A 22,732-nucleotide genomic window follows, 5' to 3' on the forward strand; every position below is an offset into this window, starting at 1 on the left:
ACCAACAGCAAGAGAAAGCCATGTTACGGCCTTGACTTCTGAGGCTGGGTCATAGGCCTTGCAGCTTCAGCCTTGGTCTCTCAGAGCACTCACTCTCAGGACGGACCCTCCCTGCTGGAGTGCTTCCTGTCAGTTCCAGCTCCGCCTGTCCTTGTGCGGTTCCAGCTAAGACGCCAGAGCAGCAGACATGTGGAAAGGGGCAGTGGGTCCTCCAACTCCTGCTTCTAGAGCCCAGACGGTCTAGTCTGAGACTAGTCAACCCAGCTGAGAGCCCAGGCATGGAAGAAAGAGGCCCCTCTTTTGCTTCTTTTTCAGTGTCCCCACCCACAGAGTCTGTGAACATAATAAAATGATTATTTTACACAATTAAGTTGTGAGGGTTGTGGGGGGCAGTGGGACTGTAAGTTATGGGTAACTGGAACAATGATTTAGTTATTTGTCCTTGTACACTTTCAAGTTGAACCTACAAATTTATGGGCCCCATTCTGAAACTGGTCTACATCTGCACAGAAATGTCTCTGCTGTTGAGTAGACCAATCTGACCAGCTTTTCAAGCCAACAACATTCAAAGCCATTCAGAGGACAACACATTGTGGAAGTCGCCTTCTCTTGTGAGAAATGCATTAAAAAGAAACTAAGACCTACTAGAGTTGTTTTGTCAAATACAGGGGCTATTGAGCACTTGAAATGTGTCTGGTCCAAACTGAGATGTGCCTTCAGTGTAAAGTAACATTTAGAAGATAGTGTATAGAAAAAGTAAGATGTCTCATTAATTTTCATGTTAATTACTAATGAAATGATACTATTTTAGATATACTGAGATAAATAAAATATATTATTAAAATTAACTTCACCTGTTTCTTTTTACTTTCTTTAAAATAGCTGCTATAAAATTTAAAATTATAAATGTCACTTGCATTATATTTCTAGCCTTGTACTAAAGGGTCTTTACAAAATATCTTGGTTTTATAATGTTGGCACAGTAAAGAAGGGGGACAAAACCATCTTTCACTCTAGACAGAAAAGAATTTGGCTTATCCTGTTTGTCTGAAATCGGAGTCAATGGTCCTAATGCGTGGGATGGACCTTACGTCATTCTCCTAACATTGACTGGGCTCATTGAACCACAGACCAGGCAGAAAAAAAAAATAATACTTAAAGGACATTTTAAAACATAATAAAAATGGGAAGGAATATTTTCATTATTTCTAAATAAAATAGCAAAAATCCATCAATCACGTTCCTGAATGTATTTCTAACACCTAAGACTGTGCTTACTGAGGAAAAATAAATAGAAAAGTTGGGCAATTATCTTGTAAACATAAAGAAATGCGACTCTGTCTCAAAACAAAAAACAAAAAACAAAAACAAGAAATCGATGAGCTTACATGGGTCTCAGCAGCTACATTTTCCTCTGATTTCTGCTTATTTTCCAACACCTTAAATGTTCAGAATAATAAAACAATGTGCCACTCTAAGTGGAGCAATGACAACATAGGTACCAGTGGTTCAGAAAGCATGGTCAAAGGGCCCCTTGTGTTTCCGAGATCCTTTTGGGAGGGTCACAAAGTTGAAGTTATTTTTCCAATTACACCAAAATGTCTTTTTTTTTTTCATTCTTATTTTCTCCCAAGTTGTGGTGAAGTTATCAAGAAGCCACATGGCGAGTGACATCACCACAGACTGAATACAGAGACAGATTGGAAATCCAGCTGCCTTCTAGTAAGCTAAATATGCTAAACAATGCCACTTTCTCACTAATATTTTTTGTTTGGGAAAATACAGTTATTTTTCATAAAGAAATATGTCATGAATGTTAACTTTAGTGAGTTTATTGTTGTTATTTTGAAATAAGATAAACAATTTTTAATATTCTTAGTTCTAATTTCTAATATGGTAAATAATAATACATGGAAACCACATAAACAAAAGCCCTTCAAGGTTCCCAATAATCTTTAAGAGTGTGAAGGTTGAGGGGTGTAGGAAATTGAGAGATTTTGGTTAAAAGGTACAATCTTTCAGTTATAAGTGAGTAAGTTCGGGGGTTCTAATGTACAAGATGGTAATTATAGTTAATAACACTATATAATATACTAGAAATTTGCTAAAAGAGTAGATGCTAAATGTTCTTGCCACACACAAAAAAAATGGTAACTATATGAGATGATGGACATGTTAGCTGACTTGATTCTAGTATCATTTCACAATGTATACATATATATCAACTCATTATACTGTACATCTCAAATTATACAATTCTATTTGTCAATTATACCCCAATACAGTTGGGGTGGGGGGAAGAATATAATGCTATCCTTAGGCCAAAATATTTGAGAACCAGTGGTATATACATGAATCAACCTTAAAATAGGCACCAGTGGCAAAGTGGTTTTCCATAATTCAAAATTAGCCAAAAACCATGGGACTTAAAAATCCTTCTGGCATTTATATTATGTAATAAAAATGGTCCCTATCACATCCCAGTCCCCCAGCTCACAATTCTCTCTATAATATACATTTCCTCCACAGACAATCACATGACTAATAGATAACTTCTGTTTGCCCAGCATATCCCCAGGGGTGTGTCCAGAGTTACATGCAAGCCATCGGTGGCTAACTATAACTCCACCACCTTCTCAGCCACATAGGGAAGCATCTGAATGACCTGTAGTAAGAATGGTCTTAGATTCTCTGCAATTATTTTGTTAGCCATTTACAAATATAGATAGCTTAGTAATAGTAACAAATTATCTGCAATTTAGCTTATGATTAACAACTACTTTGACATCCATGCACACTAGACACAGACCACATTTTCAGTTAGTTCAAATTCACTGACTAAAAAATAAAACAGCCATACTGAATCATTAATGCATTCCAGAAACTATATCTTTAAAAAGCAGATCTGCCTGGCATTTATTATAACAAATGTCTAATATATATATATTAGACCCACTTTAAATGGCATAGATGAGAAAAACTTTCATGACTTAGGTGTAATTAAATATTGCTAATATTTGATCCATTTTGCCATGTTCTTTCAAAGTAAAGAAATAACATTCAGTACTTACATATCTGCCTTCCTCACCAGGATGACCGGGTAACCCATCAAAACCCTTCTCTCCCTGAGAAGACAAGAAGTCAAAATAAATAACTTTGCCTCAAAATAAATAACTTTGCCTCTAAATTATTTATTTCTCAAATCTATGTGAAATAAGAATTGTTACTAATAGATACCCTTGTCTCACAGAGTTGTCATTTTATGGAGAATCTACTAAATATCAGGCACAACGTACAGAGATATACAGAAACAAATACTCATGTCCAGTGTTACAGTGAAAACATGCATACCTGTTTATCTTAATAATCAGTATATCAAACTATTCTTATTTTCCAAAATACCTTCTTAAGTCATTCTATTGTAAAAATCCAAATCAAGACTAGTTTCTAGTTAAAAGCGTAAGGAAAACTGTTACTCTTAAAGAAGGTTTTGACCTTGTTTTACAAAACATCAGTAAGCAAAGGTCTTCCTGCCTATCTTATTCATGAGAAATGGTTGTTTATTTCTGTATGACTCAACTGTCCAGTTCTGTTTTGTTTTTTACTTCTTCTTACACACCGAAACACACAAACCATTTCCTCTCAAGGAAGTTTGGCTTGCCATATTATAGTCAGATGTGTTTATTTAGTCTAAAAGCTGGTCAATAAGACCTGGAAGGCATATTTTATTTGTGATCAACAAAGATATAAAAGTTATTATGACCATCTACTGAATTCTTGCAAACAGAAACAGCAGAGAAGTCAAAAATTTAAAATACTCCCATCTTTGGCCTTAGAGGCACAGGCACAAGCTGCAAAGAAACATATCAAGAAGCTCCCTAAACCTGATTTTCTGATTCTCCAATCTGTTAATGAGTAACAACATGACAGGGAAAAATATAATGCTAAGGCATGATTACAATTCATTTTTCAAAGAGTTAGTTATAAACTTTATACTATTCTAAATTTAGAAGATTGATCTGCAAAGCCCTGAAGAGCTCATTCCAACAACCTCATGGAAAATCTTCCAAAGAGAACATGTAAAAAGATGACACGAAGCCAGCGGGTGTAACTTAACCTTACCTGTGTGTTTGTGATTATACCCTCATTATAAAGCTTCAATCCCTGTGATAATGGAACCTTGCCAGCCCTGAATATCTGAGGATCATTTCTAATGAGATACTCTCCCTTAGAAGTGTTAAGTAGTAATTTTCCTATTGGTTAACCTAGAATTAACAGAGATGCAACTCTTTTCTCAGAGTTTGATGCTGTAGAAAAGAATGTTAGATGGAAAGAGGCATTTACTACTATAAAGAATGCAGATGTTGGACAAGTGAAAATATGGTAGATAAGTGAAAACTTCTGTGCAGTGGCAGAATTTGTGACATTATTTGTCAAATGAGCACAAGAAGGTAGCATAATATGGTGGAAATCATGTGGGACTTAGAGTCAGGGAGACATAGGGGCTTAACTCCCAAATGCATTTTCATAATGATGCAATTTTGGGAAAGTGATGTCACCTCTCTGAGCCTCAATTTCACACATGTAAAATAACATCTACCTGAAAGTGTTTGTTCGGGGGGTAAAATTTGAAAATGCTTTTAAATACATAACACAGTCTGGTATGTAGCGGGTACTGAAATATCGTCTCTCTCCTTCCCCCTATTCATATCTGACAAATTCTTACCTTCCTCCCAGAACTCCCATAATCACCTCTGTACCCATCTTCTCCAAAACACTTTGCATATATATTGCAGCATGTTCTTTCCACAATTGTATCCTGAAAAACAGATCCATATCACATATGATATTCTCATCTGTGTTAGCATATATCACATTACACACTAAGATGACAAAATTCTCTCAATGTTTTTAAAATTATTATAATTAATAGCACTCAGCAAAGGATGGCATTTTTAAAGAGTACTTACAAGTTGCTTCAGTAAGACGCTTGGGAGGGATCGCAGTGTGATGCTCAGAGGTTGCTTATACGCAAACCCTCTGCCAAATTCCAGCTCCTGGAGCTCTTCTAATTTATGGACACCTTCCAGGCCAATGATTAGGAGTCCAGAGAATCCTTCACAATTTCAACAGGTGGGAGATTACTTTCATGTCTTTTGAATGGTCTATCTTTGTCTCAGCCCCACATACTCATCCATCATTCCACCATTCCCATAGCCTTCACTTGTCTTGTCTCAAACTGCATTTTGTTACAATTAAAACTAGTTTGTGGCATGCCTTCTTGAAGAACTGGTCTGATACCTTTCAGTCCCACCAGCTGAAAGTTAAGCAGAACCACAAAGGACTCTCATAGCTCTCTTATAGCCCGCATTTTGTCATTTCACAGACGGTTTTCAGCCCTCGCTGTATTAAATCAGATCCTTCTAAGCCTATCCCTGAAGTTGACTTTTGGTTTACACTTAGGAATTGTGGCAGTCACTGTGGCCGTTCACAAATGTTCTGGCTCCCCTTCTTAAGGCACATGATAGGATTGCACGTCTCCAGTCAGGTTATAAACACTCATTGAGCCTCAATTCCTTACCTGTAAAATATTATCTATCTCTTGAAAGTTAGAAGTGACTATATGGCTCGCTCTAGCTAATTAAATGTGAGCAGAAGTGATATGTGTTAATCCCCAGGAGAAATTTTAAGAGTAGTACACAATTTGCCCCATTTCCTTTCCCTTGCCACAGCAATTACAAAAACAGCTGTTGGGATAGACCCTCCTTTAGCCTGGGTTCTTGAATGGTGAGCGGGAGGCAAAGATGAATCACTTCTTGCTACTTTAAGTCACTGAGGTTTGGAGGTTGTTATTGCTGCATAATCTAGCCTATCCTACCAATGCAGGCATTAAGAGGTCATCTGGATTTGTCCACAGAACAAAAATACAAATGAAGTAGGGTATTTTGGTAATTCAACTAGAAATCACCTTGTTTGTCGAATTTCAAAACAAATATTACTGTTAATAGTTTGAACAGTAAATTCTTGGCACGTACATACAAATCAGCTTTTTGCTATGGTAAACAAGCTGCTTGACAATTGTGTGGTTAAAAGTTGTGTGCATATTCTCAATTATTCCTTAAAACTAAATTCTTTGAAACGGAATTTCTGATCTAGCACAGCGCGTAAGCAAAGTTTAGTCTCTTGTTACATACTCCCAAATCCCCTCCAGAAAACACGCAACAATTTAAACTTCTAGCGGCAACCTATGTAGCGAATTAAGATGGGAGTAAGGTGTCATAAAAAAAAATTCTAACACATGATTAACCAATGGAAAACATCATCCCCAGCAAAATATGTTGAATATACTCGACTGAAGAGGAAAAGAGGTGAAAGGAATTTGAGCAAGCCAAGTTGCTGGTTGTCCATCCTCAGGTTGCTTTCGAGCCTTTACATGGCACAAAGTGGGAATGGTGAGAGTCATAGTGTACAGTTGAACAAGTTGTGCTGCACAAGAACACCCATCTGAGAGAGCTAATGCATGGCCAAATCCAGCCAGCATACCCCTCACCACCCAGGAGCCCAATACACTTGCATCCATGCAGTGTATTGGATGTCTTTCTCTAATTGCACAAAGATGCCATATAGACTAGCAGCAGGAGCTCTTGAAGATGGAGAAGGAGGAAGAATTAAGAGCAAAGAGGGGAGAATTACAATGCAAAGAGCAGGGCTCAGCTTCAGACTGACTCCAGAGTTTGGGAGAAAATGACATATGGACCCCAGATTGGCCTAAAAGAACGAACAGCCCCTCTCACCATTTAAGTAGGAGTTGTACCTCCAACCTCCCACCCTCAAAAGCTAGTCCTGTCTGAGTCAGAAGATGCCGCTCAGTGTCAGGGACATTGTTGAAGAAGGCAGGGAGTTTCAGCCCCAAAACATCCTCTGGCTCATACAAAGAATGAGACTGGGCATCAGCCTCATGAGCACTGAGCCCCACACACTGGGTGAACACTCAGAAAGCTTCATAGAGTCCAGTGCCATCTGGAGAGCTGAGTGCCTCAGTTCCAGTGGGAGGAGGGAGGCCCACACTGGGCAACCCTATGCACTAACCTCTGCTGTGGAGAAACTCCGATGTTTTTTTCAGTCTATTTAAATCATCATCCAGTCCATCTGTAAACACTAAAAGGACCTGTTGTTTATGAGAAAGGGGGTTGACAGAGCCAGACAGGGAGGGAGGGAGAAAAGAGAAGTAGGAAGGAGGGAGGGTGGGGAAGGAAGAGAAAAGAAGGTAATAAGACAGTGAGAGCGGGGAGGAAAAGGGAAAGGAGGGAAGAGGAGAGAAGGGAAGGAAGAAAGGGAAGGAGGGAGGAAGAAGGGAGGGAACAGAGGGGAAGGGGAGAAGGAATGCATAAAATTGATATTATAAATTGTACATTTCTTTAAAATGCAAGAGTGAGTTTTTCTGATTATGCCTAGCCTTTCACCCTGTTCCTTCTTACTTATTCTTTTATTACACATTCATCTTTATTTCAACTTCAAAAAAAAGAGGATTTGAATCAGCTGAACTTATTTAAAAATACCTTCCAAAAATGCTTACAATATTTATCCTTATCAACACAAAACACCTAAATATTAACAGAGAGGTGTGTGTGCATGTGTGGTGTATGCAGTGTGGGCGGGGATGGAGGGGAGGAGATGTGGGGGGTGGTTATTGCTATTTTCTGTTATACTTTGTAATGTATTTTCTACAATTGAAATGTGTTTATTTGCTTATAAGAAATTTTTAATTTAAAACAGGAATAAAAAATAAAACATGGATGATACTAGTCAGAAAATACACCCACTGGATGCATAACAATACAAATGTAAGTTATGAAGTTTGGGGATGTCATTTCCTATTATGTGATGTGATAAACATCACATAAAAGCTTTCCATCTCTGTGGGCTTTTGTGAGTATATAGTTCAGAGACAGCAGAAGGGAGGGAGAGGCTTGAGGGGTGAGCTGTACTAAATAGCTCTCACTAAAGACAGTTCAAGATGCTGACAGGAAAAATAGCAAGCCTACTCTAAATGGGAATGAGTGACCATAAAAAGCTAAGGAGTCTTAATACACCTTCCAAGTTGTCTTGGAAATGAATTTATGTTATGGAAGAATATGAATCACTAAACTGTGGGCAGTTTGAGAGCAGGGACTTTATTCTTATATTCCTACTAGCATTATTGAGCATAGAACATCTAGGGCTTAAAAAATATTTGTTGTTGAACGAAAACGCATCTCTTGTTGGCTTTACTGGGTAACAATATGGTTTTCCTCTGTGTAAGATCACCAGTTAAGAACAATTTAGTTGGCCTCAGTCACAAAGCCTTATCCATTCTACCCTACCTGATGGCTCCATAGCAAGGGTTCTCAGCATTTATTACCTTTACTTTAGCAGAAGAGAGATGAATAGCATTATCTCCCAAGGACTGCAAAAAGTTCACATCCATATTGTTATTCCTGGCAGCCTGATGAACCAAGAACTTCTGGATGATCTCATAACTGTATTTTTCAAAGCCTGAGTCAAAGATAAGCTGGCCATTTGAGCCAGGAACCAAGTAGCGGAATCTTGGGTTGATCTGATCAGAAATGCCACAGCTGATGTTAGAAAGTAAAGCCAACTGTTGCATTAGCTCTGGCAGTAACCCTTGAAGCTCCTGCTGAACTTTCTTTGAACGAGTTGAGATATCAATTCCTACAGACAAATCCAGGTTGCATCCTTTGAAGGTGAAGAAAATAAAATTAGTCATCTGCAGCTGCATAACTGAGCCCAGAAGATATCAGCCAATCCAGCCCTAAAAGACAAACCCCCAGCCAACCCACAGAAGTATAAGCTAAATAGTGGTGGTTTAGGTTTTGGGATTGTTTGTTACACAGCAAAAGCTAATTGATACAATACATACTGTTTCATAGCTTTATGCCTCTGCAGATCCTACTCCCTTTGCCTAAAGTGTCTTTTCCCATCTTCCCACCCCAGTCTGGTCCTAGAAGTAGTAGTTCAAGTGCCTGCCCCACCCCGCCCCACTCCCCAAGCACTCTCTGGTTCTTGTCCTCACCTCCTCATGTTGAGTTATTAAATGCCCGTGCATGCTCATTGTTACTTTATTTGTCCTTCTTCCCTACTAAACAAGGATTCCTTGACGGTAATGACTATGCCATCTAATTTTCCAATTGCCTAATACAGATGTTCATTAAATGTTTGACAAATCAATGAAGAAAAGGATATAAATGAGCCTTGAGTCTCTTTCAACAATAACTGGAATTATTTCCTTCTTCCCTGAAAGTGTTTTTCCTCATTCACCACCCATACCTATACCTTGTTTCAGCAGCATGGGAGCATATTAGAAAATGTCAGGAAAAAAATCACTCCCAATTTTATGTCTAAAAATATTTAAGCCCTCTTGGGAAAGTTTTCTCTGGAATTTGAAGGCCAATTAATATTTCAGGCTATACCTATACACTTACCAGTGTACAATAAAATTTTGCACAAAATTCCACTAAGGATCAAAAGTTGATGGTCAGAGACACATCTGAGTTAGAATCTGGTTGGATGAATTAAAATGTAACAACCTTAAAAGGGCACCTATTAATTACTTCTGCACAACAAGCATAACTTAGGACTGTCCAAGGCAATCCAGGACATGCAAACATTTTCTTCTTAGATCATCACACACTAGAGTATATGATGATGTAAGGATCTGTGTCTATAACAGAATCTATATACCTGTATCGGAATCTGCAAGAACAGAACTGCAGATGGGGAGGAACAATTTGAGGGAAAATAAATATGTAGTAGACCATTCACCATGGACAGTAGCTTAAAGTTTCCCAAAAACCTGAGATCAGAGCTGAGCCATGAGCATTCAGTCCCCTAAATATCATACTCCATGCTAGCTGGTAAGATATATTTCTGGAATTGCCAAGACAGAAAATGTCTTCCTCTCCTCCTTTCACATAAAATATCTTGGTTTGGTTTGGTTTTTTAAATATATAATTCAAATTTATAAAAATGAGCTTTCACAGATGTGAATCCCACTTCTATATTGGACCTAATTTCAGAAAAAAAGGAATTTCCTTTTTGTAGTATGGCATATTATTCCAACACTTCTAATTCACATTCTCACCAGGAACATTTCCAGCTGGCTCTGTTTTATAATTGACAAATGCAAGAAGCAATTTCTTTCCCTTTTAATGGAGAGGATTAAATCTTGCCAGGTAATCTCTAAAGTCTTTTTCAGGTTTATGATTCTAGAATTCTATAATTAATTAGAGTCTAGCCCTTATTAAAGTGTCTAGCTAAGTTCATCAAAAAATTTAAAGACAAAGTTGAAGATAAACATAAATCCTAACTTACTATAAGGGGCAAAATAAACTGAAAAAAGAAGCTGAATCCTGTATCTCCTCTTCTCCCCAGTGTAATACCTACCTGCATATAAACAAAAAATAGGACTTTGGTGACTAAAAATCTCTGAAATACTTAATGTAGGACATACCATAATTCATGCTTTTTTTAAAAATAATTGTACATGTGCATTCTTTTCAGATGATTTTCAAACTTGGCTAGACTACTGCAAAGTAGTTATATTTCTTTGTCAATATAAGCAAAGATATTAATTTAATGTCCTAGAAAATTGGACTTCAAAGTTTTGGTGGAATGCAGGGTTCTCATCCTAGTCCTCCAAAATTAAGTCTCTGTTTCCAAAATAAGACCTGGCCCAGGCCAGTCACAGTGGCTCAAACCTGTTATCCCAACACTTTGGGAGGACAAAGAGGAAGGATTGTTTGAGTCTAGGAGTTCAAGACCAGCCTGGATAACACTGGGCGACTCTGTGTCTACATAAAATTAATAAAAAAAAAAAACGAGCCGATGTCCACTCGCCTGTGGTCCCAGCTAGAGGTGAAAGGATCGCTTGAGCCTGGGAGGTTGAGGCTGCAGTGAGCTGTGATCATACCACTGCACTCCAGCCTGGGTGACAGAGTGAAATCCTGTCTAAAAATTTAAAAACAAAACAAAACAAACAAACAAAAATCTTGGCCCAAGTAGGCCCTAGTTTCTCATAGAGAGGCTTCATAGGCATACATACTGCTTAGTGGTTGGACTTTTGACACCAAACTGCTGGGGAATTCAAACCCAGCCTCTATTACTTCCTGTCTATGTTTCTTAACCTCTCCCTTCTTGTTTTTTTTTTTAATCCGGAAATTGAGTATCATAATGATAGCACCTGCTTCACATGGGTTTGATGTGAATGTTAGATGAATGTATACCATCTAACACATTAGAAATAGTGCTTTGCATTCAACCTTGAGTTTAAAAAAAAGGAAAAAAATAGTGCTACATACATAATGGAAAAAGACAAGTAAGAATCTTGATTGTGCCCCACTTGGAGCCTGCCCTGCCTTTAGAATGCCAGTTAGATGGAATAAAATGTGTCCTTCTTACTTGAGTTTTCTATTACTTGTAGGCAAAAACATCCTACCTGATAAGAGGATTTTTCTTAAAATCCTGCTTGTTATCTCAGACTTGTTGTGAGAAATCAAGTAAAATAAAGGATGAGAAAGTGCTCTATAAATGTCAAGAGCCCATATTCTGCCTCCCAGCAGAAGGCTGAAGGTGGCAGGACCTCATCAAGAGGTACACAGTTAAGTAAGAACATAGAGGTGAGTAGTCTCTTCTTTTCAGCCTAAAATTACAAAAAAAAAAAAAACCTTCTAGATCCAATTAAATGCACATCTATATAGGGACATAATAACAAAATACATATGATCACTTGAAGGAACTTCGAGTTTTATGGGTTCCATTATATATCCTTTGACATAATTCCATAGTATGCTATGTTATACAAAGTTATACCATTCTATCACATTCTGTGCTATCCTGTACTATACCATACCATACATATTGTATTTCACTCTACTATGCTTTATTGTGCTTCATTGTACTGTACTATACTACACTACACTACGCTACACTACACTACACTACACTACACTACACACTATCTTATCCCATCCTATCCTATCCTATCCTAGCCTAGCCTAGCCTAGCCTACTACTCAATGTATGATGAGGACCCGCAAAATCTGCATCACCTGGGAGCTTGTTAGAAATGCAGAATGCTGATCTGCTGAATTCAGAATCTGCATTTTAACAAGATCCCTAGATGATTCAAATGTATGCTTAAGTTTGGGAGCCCTTCAATCACCCACTGAAAGGCAAGTCTTGGGGAAGAAAAGCAGACCCCGACTGTCAAAAGGAAAAACCCCTGTCTTTGCGCCTTGCAGCTTTGGATAAAAACTTGAGGAGACGGAATGGGATCAAGGATGACCTTGGCCATATGGAAGAAGATTGGCAACCAAGTAGGCAGACCTCCGTACAGAGCCTCATAGAGAAGACACTGTATTCTATTTCATAAGAGAGACTGTCTAACTGACATTATTCTCTGCTTCTGTTTCCCCCTTGACATGGCCAAACCTTCAGCACGTAGGGTTTACACATTCCAATCTGGTTTTGCCTATGCTGTAAGGAATTAAAGGAGGAGTTGTGAGGACTTCCTAGAGACAGAGTTCTAAGAAGCTTCAGGCCTTCAGAAGCTAAAGTGATGACAACCATGGGAATGATTAAAAGAATCCCCAGGGGAGGGTGAACAACAGCTTCAGGAGTTCAGGCCCTACAGGGTGATCTCCTGCTCCCCTCCTTGCCTAGTTAGAAGGATCAGAGTTTTACTTTATTAAAAGAACCAGTAGGATCTCTAACACCTACGATGAGCTTGTGGGTCAAATAACAATTCTCTGTCACTCACCTTGTGGATCACAGACCTTAGAAAGAATTTCCTTCTCCAGGTTCTGCAGGGCCTCAAAATTTACATCATGGTACACTTTGTCCTCATCGTTAGTGATCTCCAAAAGCTGCGATTTTTTGGCTTCTCCCACCCCAATGGCAAAAATAATTATGTTTTTGTCCCTGAGGGCTTTGGCTGGTATGATTACATTATCTTGGGCGACCCCATCGGTGATCACAATCAAATATTGTTGAACACTGGGTCTCCCTCCTTTTGAACTGTCAAAAAAAGGCAGAGTGAAATTCAGAGCTTTCCCAGTGCGGGTGCCATCCCTCATCTGCTGAACATCAAAGATGGCACTGTAAATGTCCACCTTTGAGGAGTATTGGTTGAGCCTGAATTCTTCCTGGGGGGTTGAGCTGAACTGCAAAAGGCCAATTTGAATTCCATCAGTACCAATATTAGATTGGTTCACCATGCTCTCCACAAATCTTTTCATCTTTTCGAAGTCTTTTGGGGAGATAGATTCTGAACCATCTATCAGGAAGATAATGTCAGCTTTACTATTCTTACAGGCTGGGGAAAAAGGAAACAGAACAGAACATTCATTAGGAATCTGAAACAAACAAAAAAAAAGAATCCGAAGCCAATTAATTACAAGTCCCCAGGGACAGTCTGGAATGGCATATATACAACATGAAAATATTTTAGAAGGGAGTGGAAGAGGAATTCAATGAAACAAATATTCTGCAACCCAGCAGAGTTGCTCTGCAATTCAGAGTAGTCTCAAAATAAGATACAGCTGTATGATAAATATGTAAAACTTGACCATCTTGCTTCGTTCTAGGTTGTGGTCACTTTGAGTGTCCAATACTAAGCTGCCAACCAGTGAATCCATGATTAAAGAATGAAGTTGGCTAGGTGTGGTGGCTCACACCTGTAATCCTAGCACTTTGGGAGGCCAAGGCAGGAGAACTGCTTGAGCCCAGGAGTTCAAGACCAGCCTGGACAACACAGCAAGATCCAGTCTTGGGAAAAAAAATGCATAAAAGAATGAAGCTTACTTAAATAAATCAGGTACATATTCTTGGAGAGGTGGGAAAGGAGATTGAAGAAGAAAAAGTCTTACCCTCTGAGGAGCAGATGTCCTGTACCACTTCTTTTTGGATGTCCTTCAGTAAATCAAACTCATACACAAAAAATATCTTGTCTTTAGCTATTTCCTTAAGCTCATCAATGTTAGCTTCTCTTATTCCAATGGCATAAATGTTAACTCCATTTGCCCTCAATCCCTCTGCAGCCTCAGCCACCGGGTCTGAAGATTTACCATCAGTGATGACTATAAGATATCGAGCAACATTGATTCGGCCGGTGTCTGCAAAAACCTGAGTCATGTTGTTCAAGGCCTCACCGGTTGTGGTGCCACCTCCCCCTTGCTGGATGTTATCAATGGCTACCTTGAGCTCTGCCACACTGGGATACTGGCTGAGGATAAATTTACTTTTAATTTTGTCTGAGTACTGAATGACTCCAAACTGTACTCTGTTGGGCCCGATCTGGAACATCTTTATCACTTCATTCATGAACACCTTCATCTCAAGAAAATCTTCTGGATAGATGCTGCCAGACCCAGCAATAAGGAAGTAAATATCTGCCTTCTCGATGTGCACACAACCTAGGCAATAAAAAGAAGCAAGAACCCATTATAACAGAGTCTGAGATGGTGAAGAACCAGAGCGATTGATCCCAATCTCCATCCATATTCCCTCAGCACTCTTTGTTCCCTTGACAGCACCTGTGACTCTGCCTACAGGTACTCTTTGGCCAAGAGCATGATCAGCTGGCACACTAGGAAGACCAGAATGCCTGGGAGTGAGTCTAGAAGCAGCCACCACCAAATAACTGGCAGAGGTTGGTAGATAAAGACCCCAGCTCCCTTGTTCATTGCACAGAACCACTCTAAGGTAAGTCCTGCAGGGTTTCCCTGAGTCCCCAGTTGCCTGTAGCAATAACCTGTAGGTCACTCCTCATCCTGATTTGGTTCTTAAATCTCCACTCTCCTATCAGCGTCCCCTGGGATCACCACCCAGATAAATAATTTGCATCCAAATCGTTGTCTCAGAGTCTGTTTCTGATCAACCCCACTTAAGACAGGAAGGAAATATAACTTGACATTTCTCAAATGGGGAAGCCAAGGAAATGAAAGTAAAATCAGAGCACACTTGAAGCTATGAATTGTTTCAGATTCCATTATCCCTGCCTCCCATCCAAGTTGTGCTTTTTAAGTACATAGGCAAAAGTGTGTACATCCTAAAATTTAATTTAATTTAATAATTTGACAAGTTAATTTAAAACGTTCTCTATTAAATGAGTCTGATGAGGCTGTGGAGAAATAGGAACGCTTTTATACTGTTGGTGGGAATGTAAATAAGTTCAGTAATTGTGGAAGACAGCATGGCGATTCCTCAAGTATCTAGAACCAGAAATACTATTTGACCCAGCAATCCCATTACTGAGTATATACCCAAAGGAACATAAATTATTCTACTACAAAGACACATGCACATATCTGTTCATTGCAGTATTATTTACAAGAACCATGACATGGAACCAACCCAAATGCCCATCAATGATAGACTGGATAAAGAAAATGTGGTACATATATACCATGGAATACTATGTAGCCATAAAAAGGAATGAGATAATGTCCTTTGCAGGGACATAGATGAAGCTAGAAGCCATCATTCTCAGCAAACTAACACAGTAGCAGAAAACCAAACACCGCATGTTCTCATTCATAAGTGGGAGTTGAACATTGAGAATAGATGGACACTGAGAGGGAAATAGCACACACCAGGGCCTGTTGGGGGGTGGGGGGTTGAGGGGAGGGAACTTAGAGGATAGGTCAATAGGTGAAGCAAATCACCACGGCACACGTATACCTATGTAGCAAACCTGCACATTCTGCACATGTATCCCTTTTTTTTTTTTTTAGAAGAAATTGTTTTAAAAAAGAGTCTGAATTAAATCAGTCACCTTGCGTTAAAACCCAGCCTCCAGGGCAAGTGGCTCTAAATTTAATCCTGTCTCCTTGGTTACTAGCAAGCTTGGCCCCCTTGCATCTCAGTTTCCTGATCTATCAAATGAGGATGTTGACACCTACTCAATAAGCTTATTGTGAGAAGACAGTAATATCATGTAAACAGAGCAGAGTTCAGCATTAAAGATGTAGAGTTAGGAGTAGCTGATGTTTTATTATTTTTGTCATCTAGCAGATTCCTCTAAAAAAAAAAAATTTCTCCACTCCCTCTCAATAAGGGCAGCCCAGCCTTGAGTTGTTAATCTCTGGATTCCCTTGGCCCCAGAAAGAGCCTTTTCATTTCTTGGCTGAAAGGGAAGTGGTCTAAGGTGGGAATTGGGCTCCCTGCTCAGGTCTTCATGTGGGAGGACCTAGGTCCATGCAATATGTGCGGCATACTTAAAAAACCCTTGTTGTTTATATGAATGAAATTCAAATGTAATTGGGTGTCCTATATTTCATCTGGCAATGCTATCCTAAATGGGCATGCATTGGAAAGGAATGTAGCTTAAAGCGGGTATAGAAAGGAGTCATTTACCCCATGGTAAGTGTTTGCTGAATTCTGGAGAGTAGGGGGAAATTATGGAAACATAAGGCAAAAATCCAAATTTTGCTGGAGTCCAGCATTCACTGGTGACACATAGATGGCTGCCCAGCGTCAGAGAAAAGGACCACTGAGCAGGAAAGGGCATCTCTGCAGCTAGCCCCTATAGGAGCAGCTCAAGGAGGCTTCACTATAGTCCAGGGCCCTTGGGTTGTCAAGAGGAGCCGAGGACCCTAAATATTGCCTGCACTGTACATTCTCGTCAGTCTTAGCAGATTGGGGGAAAAGAGAAAGAGAATATTTCTTACAGTCTGGAGGTTGCTGAGCATTCACATCAATCATACATATAAAGTGCTTAGCAGAGTATCTGACACATGGCAAATGGCCAGTAAATGGTAGATATTATGATCATTGTGATCATCCAAGACAAAATTCTGGTAAAATCATCGTAACTTCTATTTACCTCTAGGCTACCCCCTTCCCCAACCCATCTAGACTTTGGGCTACTTTTTCTGATTGCAAGTTTCTTTTTAGCTTCTCTGCAGTATCAAACAACAACAACAACAACAACAACTCTCAGCTCTTCATACTGTGAACTAGTAGTGCTCGTCTTCTGTCCTTCTCATCTACAGAATATAGGCAGATAGGTACACGGAAATGAAATTCACATCATAACAATTTTGTTTCTCATTCCTAGAACAGAGAAAGGAACTAAAAATATAGGTCAAAGAGAAAGATTGAAATTTATTTAGATATTTCAGATTTCTAGACCTCAGCACAAGTAATCAAGAAATTACCAGATCACTCAGTGTTTAACAAGAAAAAAAGCTCAGTGATTTTCCCTTGAAAACATAATTATAGCCTTGAATTTTTGCCTCAATTATGTACATTTCAATGATTCTAATTTAAATCTATGATTCTAATTTGAATCTAAGAAATACTAGCGTGGGTAGACAAAAATAGATAAGAAGACAGACAGACACAAAGATTTTCATAACAGCCAGTAAGTGCCAGATCTAGGATTTAAAATTTGGGCATTCGTATGCCAAAGTGCATACGCTTAACCACTATGTTTTTTCTGGCGTGTGTGTGTTTTTGTTTAACTGCGTATGTAGTAGGAACTCTCCTGACCAACCTCCACTTTAGTGACTAACCTGATAAATCAATGTTCTCCCTTTCCTCTGTAAAGCATGAGTGGTGATCCGATAAAACACGGAGTGCCTGAAGTTCCGCTTCACCCAGTGAAAGAACAAGCTTACCAAGATGAAGGCGGGTTTGTCCCCAGCCTGTTTATGGCAGTTTTGTTGTTATAATTACATAATTAATCAAATATTGTGCAAATCAGCAGGATTTGAGTGTGAGTAAAAGAGGTTTGTCGCATCTATGAAAACCAGCTTAACTGCTTTAAAAAGACTCAATAAAAGAAAGTTATTTTTTAAAAAATTGCCAGTGTACTAGATAACATTACAAAAGATTGCATTTTTAAGATTATAAAAATCAATAGCTATTTCTGTTTCTGTTTTGAATTGTTTCAAAAGACTTTCTCCTTTAAAGAAACTGAAACTGGAAATTATTGATAACATAATATTGGATGGTTTATAAAGAAAATACATGAAATCCAATCAGCAGGGCTCATACTCAAAGAAGCCTTGGCCCTATACCAAAAGATTGGCAAATTAACATTCATTTATATGTATTAATTTTTTAAATTTCAAGTATGTGAGAAACAATAGTTTCTGAGAAGAAAATAAATAAAAAAGAAAATAACATTTTAAAAATTCAAGTGTGTTTGTAACCTTTTAAAGTAGTTGCCTGCTTCGGTGACTTAAGATTTGATCAGTCCACACTCGGTTCCTTAGGGCTTCTACTGTAAATATACACAACTCTTCAACAAACTGTTAAAACAGAAGGGGGCCAGGCATGGTGGCTCACACCTGTAATCCCAGAGCTTTGGGAGGCCAAGACGAAGTCACTTGAGGCCAGAAATTCGAGACCTGCCTGGGCAACATAATGAGACCCTGTCTCTGCAAAAAACAATTATAAAATTAGCTGGGCGTGGGAGCGCATGCCTGTAGTCTCAGCTACTTAGGAGGGTGAGGCTGGAGGATCACTTAGCCCCAGGAGTTCAAGGTTACAGTGAGCTATGATTGTGCCACTGCACTCCAGTCTGAGTGATAGTGTGAGATCAAAATTTACATAATTTTTAAAAGGGATGAAGGATAAGATAGGAGGCGCTACAAATGTTGCCTTTTTACTTCATATTCTCCTGCATTGTTCGGCATCAAGATAAACAAAGTTTCAGTTTCTGGTTTTTTAATGAATGGACTTCAAAATCTTTTCTTTGTTGGAGGATAGAGGAGATGGGTACATGGAGCAACTAAAAAAAACTTAAGAAAAGTTTTTTGTTTAAAAACTTCAAAGTTGGAAAATCCCTCCTACCTTCTTGTAGGGGATAGCTCGTTCCACTAATGGAAACTTTACTGTCCACCATCTCAGAGCAGAGCTGGTTTGTAAGCTTGCTTCCTAATATGGAGAGCTGCAAAAAGGATTCCAGGGGGACTGAATACTTCCAAGGAGGATATGATGCTATCTTCTCCAGGTCCTTACTCTCTGAGGTATTGTGGGTGCCCACTGCATAGATGGTGACGCCTGCCCTTCGGAGGCGAGAAGCGGGTCTAGATACACTGTCTTGGGAGAAGCCTTCCGTGATGACTACAGCTATCTGCTGCACGCCGTGGTTGGACCGGCTACCCTTCTCCTGAATGAAAACCTCGTTCCTCAGGAAATCTAACGCAGCACCAGTCTTCGTCCTTCCTTTTCTTTCCCGGTAGGTTAATTTGTCCAAATGCTCCAAGATTTTGGCTAGGTTCTGAAATGCATCCAGTGAAAATTCAAGTCGTGGTTCCTCACTGTAGAAGACCAAGCCAAATCTCACAGTATCAGGATGAATGCTTAGAGAACTGACAATGGTCTTTAGGAAATTGACAACTTGTTGGAAATTGGGTTGCCTAACCCTGCTAAATTCCTCAATGAGGAATACTAAGTCAGCCGGGATAGCAGTTGCGCATGCTGCAAACAGACAAAACCAGAAAGAAAGGCTTTAGCATAACAGCATTAATATAACATAAAGACAACATTAATATATAAAAGCTGCATTATGATGTACTTTATATGTTACATAATATATTTATTATTACAATTATAATAATCTGTATCATATGAACTTATATTTCTATATCTTGTAATTTAAAAGAAGCCTTTATTTGGCATGATGGCCAAAGAACATCACAGGGTTCATACCTATTTCAGAAATTCTCTTGTGGAAGAGTATTCACATCACTTGCAATATATTTAAATATATGAATATCGACAATAAAGTGCTTTAAGATTGCTTTTCAATTTATCTAAGTCCATCAGAAGAATCTGAGTCCTGACTAATTTTTCTTCATTTTTCTAGTTTCAAGAGACCCTAGGTCAAATTCTCATTTATAGGCCTGAAACCTCCAAAAGATGAAAATTAACTGTGGCTGTTAATTTCTAAACCTTTCTTTGATCAATGTCATGTCATTTTAACAGAGGCAGCCTGAAATGTTGCAAGTTTCTATGAAAAATCTTTATCCAAATATGAGGCTAGCTGGCTGTTTTATTTTGCTACGGAAGAACTTTCCCTTCCACTTACCTCAGATGAAGGAATAAAACATAAACTCGTTGCCAAGAAGAATGCAAACACCACTCTCTCTATTTGAGACAGTGCCTATTGCAGAGAAACCCACTGTGTCCACATAGTGTCAAGGTCCATATCTGCTTTGATCTGTGAAATAGGAAATCTCCCTAGCAGAGAACCAAAACCATACATGCGGAAGCTTGAAACCACTGTGTAAACAACTGAATATTGTGAAACAAGGTTTAGGGGCAATAGAATAACCTTTTAACTTTCTCTTTTGTCTCTTGGTGTCCTGAAATTTCCCCTGTGGTCCTTTTTCATAAAGAATCAAAATTCAATCCTAGATTTTAAAAGAGGGTGTTGTCCACAATTTTAGCAAGTCTAAAACACTGACGTTAGAAACTCCAGACATCTTTGACATCTCCCTTCCTTCACCTTTTTGTACCAAGTGCAGTTATCCTCCTTTCAAATTGTCTTCAGGATTCCTTCTGTTTCCTCATTATCAGAGCCACCCTTGGGCTGGGCCCAGACATCCTCTCCATGTGGCCAGATGACAGCTCAGCCTTAAAGTCTTTCTGAGTCTGAGGTGCCATTTGGAACCCAACCTGCCTGCTGAAGGTTTCCTGGAAGACTGCTTTGGTCATGTCATACTTCTTGCTTAAAAGTTGCCCACCAATTACTTCTAGTGTCTTTGGGATCCTGTAGTCAGGGTCTATCATACCTAATCCAATCTCATCTCTCACTACTTCTGTACTCTTCCACTGATCCAAATTGGCTCCATTTTTAAACTTTCTTCCACATTCATCCAGACCATTCCCATTTCCACACCCTTACCAGGAGCGTAGACCCCTTACATGCTTCTTCCCCTTCCCCAGGGTACCCTCCTCCCTTCTCCTATATATTAAAATAATACCTGTTATAGAGGGACCAGCACAATTCCTTCCAGCCCACATCCTCTAGTATGCCCTCCTTTTGTACTATCTATCTCTGCTTAATATAGTATCTCCATAAGGTGCTTCTTAGTTCCTTATTACCTTTGTTTGGATTTTCCTCTTCTTGTCACATATGTGTTTGTTTTTTTCTGCCCATAAATTTCCAAGGACCCCAAGCTCTAATTGTTGATAGGTCTGGGCAGAGGTGTGACAATTCCAAGAAAGGAAAAATTGGCCACTTCTAGCTGTGGGGCTCAAAGGATGCTTCATCAAGAGGGTAACTTAACAACTGAAGGGTAAATTTTGACTGTGGGCATCACAAGCTGATATTATAGTGTATTCACGAGCAGAGACAGAGGTTGGAATGCATGATATACATACAGCTAATTATGAGTAGTTCAGCTTGGTCAGTGAATAGAATGTGTACAAAGACTTATCAGGAGATAAGGCTCAGTGGTTCTCAGCCAAGAATGGTACATATCTACAAGGGACATTTTGGAAATGTATGGGGATGTTTTGGATTACCATAATGATTCAGGGATGATACTGGCAGAAACTAGGGATATTAAACCTCTGACAATGCACAGGACAATTCTACACTATGAATTGTCCTAACCAAAATGCCACTAGTATCTCCCTTGAGTGTCTTGGATACCAACATAAGGAAGTACTTTATCTAATCTATGGGGAGAAGCCTGAGTGCTCCTTCTCCTGGAAAAGGTATATGGTAATTTAGATTCTTACTCAGAAATATTATCTCCTTACTCCTTATTTCCATGGTAAGATATACTTTTCTACTCTACTGATCTCAACATAGCCATATGACTTGCTCGAGCCAATGAAATGTTAGCAGATGATGCAGCAGAGGTTTGAGAAAGGCTTATGCAATTGGTTTTCTCCCTGGTACCTCTGCAATTACCAGGAGAAGAATATGCCCAGACTAGCCTGATGATCCCAGGAATAAGATGAGAGATATGTGGAGCAGAGCCAAACCTAGATCAACCAACACCCAGACAAATCCCAAATCTGTGAAGAGGCCCAGACAATATCATCAAAGCCGTTTGTTTGGGCCCAGCCAAGATCAGCTGTTCCTCAACCGATCTGTGAGAATAAGTGATTCTTTTCAGCCACTGACTTTTCACCCAGTTTGTTATGCAGCATCATTGTGACCATAGTTAACTAAAACAAGGTTGTGCCTGAGGCATCCCATGCTTCCTACTCTTTCCTGTCTGCTAGTGCTAGTGCCCCAGTACTGAGGAATCCAGAATACCCACCTTCTCTGCTCTTTCCCCAGACTTTCCTCTTACACTGAGATCTCCCAGTGGCTCATATATCCTAGGACCAAACTTTACCTCCTACAGCCTCCTTGTTGGCTGTAATCCTGTGTTCCTGCTGTCCAGTCCCTCGGATCACCACATTCATATCTTCTACTATGTGTCTGACTTCATCTTCTCTCTGCATATCATAGACAAGGTCTGGGGATCCCATCCCTTCCAGTTCTTTCCTGTCAAAGTCCTGCACACCCACAGACATAACTTTCACACCTTTCTCTCTTAGTCTCTGTGCAGCATCCTGGACTTCATCCTCTGATTTGCCTGAATTAATGACCACTGCATACTGGGGAATGCCCTGGAGAAATCGGCTTCCTGCTTCCTCCTGGAAGAATGTCTGAAGAAGGTATCGCAGTGCCTTGCCTGTCCTCCTGGAGCGACCCAGGG

General features: G+C 39.4%; 1 protein-coding gene across 1 annotated transcript in view; it reads right to left on the reverse strand.

Moving 5' to 3' along the window:
* Window positions 1-22,732, reverse strand: part of LOC100583380 (collagen alpha-4(VI) chain-like) — a 90,793-nt gene that overhangs the window by 59,460 nt on the left and 8,601 nt on the right. The window contains exons 4-11 of the mRNA XM_030816508.1: window positions 18,858-19,487; window positions 13,925-14,470; window positions 12,817-13,371; window positions 8,402-8,736; window positions 7,090-7,168; window positions 4,971-5,116; window positions 4,727-4,819; window positions 3,072-3,125 (exon numbers count right to left, since the gene is read on the reverse strand). Of these exons, the coding sequence (XP_030672368.1) occupies window positions 3,072-3,125; window positions 4,727-4,819; window positions 4,971-5,116; window positions 7,090-7,168; window positions 8,402-8,736; window positions 12,817-13,371; window positions 13,925-14,470; window positions 18,858-19,487 (2,438 nt within the window). The remainder of the gene's footprint in view (window positions 1-3,071; window positions 3,126-4,726; window positions 4,820-4,970; window positions 5,117-7,089; window positions 7,169-8,401; window positions 8,737-12,816; window positions 13,372-13,924; window positions 14,471-18,857; window positions 19,488-22,732) is intronic.

The sequence above is a fragment of the Nomascus leucogenys genome, chromosome 8 (genome assembly GCF_006542625.1).
Source record: "Nomascus leucogenys isolate Asia chromosome 8, Asia_NLE_v1, whole genome shotgun sequence".
NCBI classification, from domain to species: domain Eukaryota; kingdom Metazoa; phylum Chordata; class Mammalia; order Primates; family Hylobatidae; genus Nomascus; species Nomascus leucogenys.